At 38.0% G+C, this 6573-nt stretch overlaps 1 protein-coding gene across 2 annotated transcripts in view; it reads left to right on the forward strand.

Moving 5' to 3' along the window:
* The window catches only part of LOC102198338 (vesicle-associated membrane protein-associated protein B/C), a 9312-nt gene extending 4661 nt beyond the window's left edge, over nucleotides 1-4651 (forward strand). The window contains exons 3-6 of one of the 2 annotated variants that reach the window (XM_005733035.1): nucleotides 777-880; nucleotides 1280-1360; nucleotides 2106-2285; nucleotides 4054-4651. In XM_005733035.1, coding sequence (XP_005733092.1) covers nucleotides 777-880; nucleotides 1280-1360; nucleotides 2106-2285; nucleotides 4054-4221 — 533 coding nt within the window. In that variant the 3' untranslated portion in view covers nucleotides 4222-4651. The remainder of the gene's footprint in view (nucleotides 1-776; nucleotides 881-1279; nucleotides 1361-2105; nucleotides 2286-4053) is intronic. The other variant, XM_005733036.1, reaches the window with a different exon arrangement.
* The last annotated feature ends 1922 nt before the right edge of the window (nucleotides 4652-6573 follow it).

A 6573-nucleotide genomic window follows, 5' to 3' on the forward strand; every position in this document is an offset into this window, starting at 1 on the left:
TGGCACTACAGCGTGTAAAACAAATAAAAAATAAAATAAAAATAATAATAATATAAGCTCTGGCGGACTTGGTTCTATGGTAGGTCTTAAAGGGTTAAATAAATATCGTCAAATAATTGAGATCTCAATTTCAGTGAAAATAATCGTGATGATCATTTTTGCCATAATCGAGCAGCCCTAGTATATCGTGATAAATATTTTTGGTCTTATCACCCTGCTCTAGCTTGTACTACTTGAAAGACACAATAAGTCCTGAAAGGTACATACAAGCTTTAGAGCAACATATTCATCTAGAGGTCGTCTTTTTCAAGGAAGGCCTTGAATATTTCAGCGAGACAATAAAACACAGCATACTGCAGCTATCATAACAGCATAACTTTCTAGTAAAAGAGTCCAAGTGCTGAACTAGCCTGTCTGCAGTCCAGACCTTTTACCAGCCAAAAACAGCAAGAAGCTTATAACAGACAAGAATGGGACACTATTACTCCCCTGAAAGTCCAGCAACTGGTCCCATTTCCTCTGGTTTTTATGGGCTGTTGTTAAAAAAAGAGGGAATGGTAAACCACAGTAAACATGGCTCTGTCCCAACTTTTTTTGAGACATGTTGCTACAAATTCTTCAAATTCAGCGATTTTCTTCAAATTCAAAATGGCTAATATTTTTCTTGACATTGTACATTTGTTTCCATTTTCAACATGTAATGTGTTCTGTGTTCTATTGGTTTATGAGACAGGCAAATGCTGGTTTCTTCATTCTGTCTTTGTTTTTGCCCACAGTTATGCTACAGCCTTTTGACTATGACCCCAATGAAAAGAGTAAACACAAATTCATGGTGCAGTCCATGCTGGCTCCATATGACATGACTGACATGGAAGGAGTTGTGAGTACCTAAGCATACTATTTTCCTTTTTTTTGGGGGGGGGGGAGATACCTTATTACTGGAGAATCTGAAGGGTTTAAATTTCTTACATTGCCTCTCGGCCCTGAGTTTTGTTTTGTTTAGTTGCGTTAGTGGCATCTGTGTCTTCCAAAAGTCGATCTTCAGCTGAACACTTGAATAGTGTAGCTCACTCAATGTATTTGTCTCATTCCGCAAAAGCTTTTTTAAAACTGTTTGACAAATGTATACATTTTTATGCAGCTCCCTAAGCCTGAAAATGTAAAGTTGGTCATTTCTGTTGAGAATTTACTTTGAAGTATGGATATTAGTGAAAAATGAAGTTGTGATACAAAAAAAAGAAAAATCTAAAGGTTCCCTTTTTCATTTTCTTGTCAACAGTGGAAGGAGGCAAAGCCTGAAGAGCTGATGGATTCAAAGTTGAGATGTGCATTTGAGATGCCTCTAGAAAATGACAAAACTGTAAGTGTTTCTCTTCACTTCAACATTTGCCACATCACTTTAAACATTCAGTCACATTTTTTTCACACCCCAAATGAGCTCCACAAACGGTTGTTCCACTGTGTACTTCATTGATTTAAGTACATAATAATAGCTGTCTGTAGTAACAGATTATATGCTGACTGAGTATTTAGTGGGACCTGTTGTGACAGAAAAGTTGTAAGCAGTAATCTGGCTGAAAGCACGGGAACCCCACCAAGCTGCCCAAACCTTCTGTTTGAGAGGAGGCAGCCAATCAAAAGAAGGTTTGCTAAAACAGAGTGCAGCGTTAAAAGGTGAGGAACTAAAAGGGCTCGTTTCAGACTGTGGATCAACTGTTTGACTGTGCCAAGGCAAAGTATAAGATGAATAAGGAATATTTCAATTTGTAAATCATGTCGAGCTCTAGCAGCAACAATGAATAACAGTATGGAGCTGAAAACAAGCACAATAGGTCCCCTTCAAAGAATAAAATCAGACTAAACCATTTAATTTCTGTTTCAGTGGAGTAGTAGTTTTTAGTTTTTTTCCTTCTGTCAGCATTTTTTTTTTTTGTCTTGTATTCATCAGCTACACATCACTGTATCACCCATCTCGTGATTTATTTTGTTTTGTGATTTGCTTCCACTTTAATCTCCATGCTTTGTCTTTGCATGTCCCCTCGTTCCTTTTTTTTCTTCCACTCTCATCCCACCGACCACTCCCCATCTTCACTCTCTCTCCACAGCATGAGAGTGAAATCATCAAAACTGTGTCTTCCTCTGCCTCTGTTAAGACTGAGCACTCTGTCCTGCCCAAGTCAGCCAGTGCTTCGCTGGATGATGGAGAAGTGAAGAAGATCATGGAGGAGTGCAAGCGACTGCAGATGGAAGTGCAGAGGCTACGGGAAGAAAACAAACAGATCAGGGTGAGACGCGCTAAAACAAATAAGAGCCTGTGTGTCTGTCTCATATTCCAGTCAGACTTGTATTTTCTGCTCTAGCTCGTCTTCTCTTGTGCTAACAGAAGAAGCATTGCTGTGGAGTTTACTCTTAAATATAGGAGGAACAAGACCAAGTCTGAAATAAAAAAACAAAACAAAACACTGAAATAAAATGTTTTATTCCAGGAAATATATTTTGACTAGTGCAACTAGTGCTGCACTACATTAACGTGAAGCAGAGAATGAAATGACTCAATGACTGCCTGAGTTTTCTCAAAGTATTTTTGTCATTGCTCGAGTCCAGAGAATTGTCCCTAGACAGCATCTAAGTAAGGAAAATAACTGCATTCAGAACAGGCCTACGTCAGACTTGTCAGTGAGGATTTTAAAGAAACCTCATTTAATTACTGACAACTTGAAACCATTAGAGATGCATTAGGACCGTGAAACAGAATGAAAAGAAAGGACCGAATGGCAGTGACCCCATCCTGTATGTGGTATGGCTCATATCATTGTCAGCTCTTTACGCTGATTCTTATGAATGTCTTTTCTGTTATGTGTAAATGTTTACCAGCTTATAAATCATAAACCTGAATAGGTTAATTACTACAAAATTGCGAGTAAAGGTGATTTAGAGCAATGTTTAAAACTACACTTCTACACGATCACTGTAGCAAAGTTTTGCTAGAAGTTACACTTTAACCCTCTCTTTAATATGAATAATAGGGGATTTTAATTGGAAACAGAAATTAAAATGGAATTACTCCGGAGGCAAGTCAGTACTTTACCTTAAAGGAATGAACAACCACACCTGCCATTCCCAGCGATGCAAATATCCAGGAAGATTTCCCTCTCTCTCAAATAATGCTGTCCAATCGTATAGACACACCAGATGGCAAGTAAAGTCTTGCCAGTTCTTAGAACTTAGACCCTCTGGTGACCATTAAAGTGTCCTTGTAACATGGATATAAACCTAAACATTATGTTTTATTTAGATGCGTAAAAACAACATACATTTATGAACCGGCCTTGGTCACGAAGTTTCCAAATACAAATGCACTGAAAAAGAAAAAGTAATTTTTATTTGATGTTGTAGTTTCAATCACTCAACATACTACAAACCATAGGTAGTTTCAGGAAAATTAAATCAGTCGTCTAGGAGGAGTGTGGGAACAAACATACAGTCATATATGATATACAATCATCATACTGGGTCTATCATAGCAACAGCAGTGGCTGCAGTGACTCCAGACACGCTTGCAAAAGTATGGGACAAGTTTGGCTATGTTATGGACAAATGCCATGCATGGAGAGGGGGACACATTGCGCATTTGTAAAAATTGTATGTTTTGTATGTAAAGCTTTATATTCAGGCATAAAATTTCCCGCAAGCTTCCTTGTCCTTTTGATATCGGCATTGTTATTATCCGTGATTTTTTTTTTTTTTTCGTTTGTTTGTTTGTTTGTTTTCTGTAGTTTGATGATAATTAAAAAATTCTGACAGCACTTGAAGGCAGCAGTGTTATAGCTGCTTGCAACAGAAAAGCAAAACTCTTCACTATGCTGGCTCTTTGTTAAATGATGGAAAATGATCCTGGTGTAAACATTGTTTAAAAATCCAGTAATAACATATAAAAATAAATATCAGATTTTTGATAAGCTATCATTGAGATGCGGAGTGACAAATTCTAACAAATTAAAAGTTAACTTATAAGCGCGTATTTGTATTTCTGACTCCTTGTCTTCATCACAGGAGGATGATGGTCTGCGGAAGAGAAAGGTGACATCATTGGCCCCCGCTCACTCCTCCTCCACCATGGCCACCACAGCCGTGAGGGACGAAGGCCTAAGCACCCGCGTGCTGGCGTTCTGCGTGCTCTTCTTTGTGATTGGAGTCATCATTGGCAAGCTGGCCCTGTAGGGACACAGACAGACAGAGCACAGTGACAGACGGACGGATAGACCGCGTGCTTGGGAGGACGCGTGTCAGCAACGGCGACGGGGATGTCTTCTGGGTTTATGTTGATCTGTTTCTTTCCTTCTTTTAAACATTTAAGGCAATATCATGATGGTTTGGTGTAAAAAGAAAACGAAAGAAGGCTATCCCAAGTTAAACCATGAGTGCAAGCATTTTTGTCACAGGTCCCTTTTTTTTTCTTTCTTTTTTTTTCTTTGATCTGTTCTTTCCGTCCATCTCTCTTCCTTAAATGATCTTCCCTAACTTGCACAGGTAACAGTTAGTCGTGTGTTTAAGTGGCTTCACGCTGGCTGAATGTCTAAAGTCTTTCATTGATTGGCAAGTTTTCATAAGTTGCTCACACACGTTGTCTGTTTAAAAAAACAAAAACAAAAAAAAAAACAAAAAAAAGCTCTAACCCTCTTCTGATAATCTCTTCCACTTATTAATCTGCAAGAAGAGGTGAACACAGTTGATCAGTGAAAGACTGTTTCGTTTTTTTTTGGTTTTTTTTTCTTTCCTTTCTAGACTCAAGCTTCATGTATTGTCCTCTAAAGAGTTTGGGGTTTTAAAAAAGTGTGTGTGTGTGTGTGTGTGTGTGTGTGTGTGTGTGTGTCTGTCTGTGTGTTGCCTCCTGCAGGAGCAATGATGTGTCGGACTGTGTGACTGTTTTTATGCGAGGAGACCACAGACGGTGAGGCTCACAGGCTGTGAAGAGGGCTGGTTTAAAAATGACTAACTAATCCAAACAGATTTCTTGCATTCAGCAAAAATGGGGGTGTTTGTTGAAAATCTAATTGAATGATTGAATTGGATGATTTGGTGTAATCCAGACCAAGGAATCTGTAGAAATTCATTAAAATCATGACTCAGTAAATTCACAATTATGACTTCAAAGAAAGTGTTCTGTATGGTGATTTATATTTTATTTTTTGGCTTCCTTTTTTTTGTTTTTGTTTTTTTTGTTTCAGAAACAAAGCTGTAATTTACATCTTCATGCTTGGTTTTTGTTTTGTTTGTTTTGTTTTTTTTTTGTTTGTTAATTACTTCCTCAGGTTTGCACACAGAGTTACGCTGAACAGGAAAAAAATAAATAAAAAGGCTAATGTCTGGCTACAAAGCTCTGGACAGGTCATGCAAAACAGACTCTTACTTATCCATGCACATCAGAGTATGTAACACAAGTTCTGACCACTCTTGAATTTTGCCCATGGTGCATTGACTTTGCGCCCTCTGGTGTATTACAGCAGTTGTTTGCCTTTTTTGTTTGTTTCTCTTCTTCCTCTCTTGTGTTGTCATGTAGACACTTTGCTTCTGTTGTTTAAAATATTCAAATGCGCTATTCTCACTTGTGCACTCTGTAGTCTGCATGGAATGACCTGAATTTATTATGATTATTTTATTTTTTTGAGTGTTGAAAAATCCATGTTAGCAAAACCAACAAACAAAAAAATACTGTCTTTTCCAAAAGGGACCATCTTGAGTCTGGTTATCAGTTTGTTTGTGTGTGTGTGTATGTGTGTGTGTTTTTGTTTCCTTTGCTGTCACCTTTTCCGTTTGTGTCCTGTTGAGTTCTGGTGGTTGTGAGATAACACAGCTGTATTATCTTGGCCATCACATGACCGTCTCGGCTGATTCATTTCCTCAAGCGTTAAAAACAAACAAACAATGAATATATGCTTATTTGCATGGGGCTGGGCGGGGAGGGGGTCAGATATGTCTGGATGTGGGCAGCTGTGAGAGGACTGACCTGTGAATACACACTACATTAAAGGATTTAAAAACAACAAAGGCATCAGCGCTTCAGACCACACCTGCAGATACAGTCACAACAATGTAATCACACAGTAATTGGATACTCTTTTTGTATGTAAATAAAAATTAAAAAAAGACTCAAAGGATAACTGGCAAAGTTATTAACATACTGTACTAAAGGAAGAAAATAAACAGCCACCATGGATGATGTAGCATCATAATGAATTAAAATACATAAACCCCCCAACTGTCTGGTTCTGTGAAAGGTTTATTTTTTTCCCTTTCAGTTAAGAATGCAATCTGGGAAGCATGGTGTGCATATCCCTGTAACTGCTAATACTTTGATACTTGAATAGCAGGACAAAAAAATCTATACAGCTGCAAAAATACTGCCTTTACTTGTTGTTTGGGGACGTTTCATTAAGTACGAAAGCACAACAGCTGCTAAACTCAAAAGAGGAAAAACTATTGTTATTATTATTAATTTATTCCTTGTTAAAGAAGAGTGATTCAAGAATTAAAGAGGATTAAAAGCAGTTGTCAGGCAGATGGCGACAGAGA

Source organism: Pundamilia nyererei, unplaced genomic scaffold, assembly GCF_000239375.1.
Source record: "Pundamilia nyererei isolate P.nyererei 1_Seehausen unplaced genomic scaffold, PunNye1.0 scaffold00049, whole genome shotgun sequence".
Taxonomy (NCBI): Eukaryota; Metazoa; Chordata; class Actinopteri; order Cichliformes; family Cichlidae; genus Pundamilia; species Pundamilia nyererei.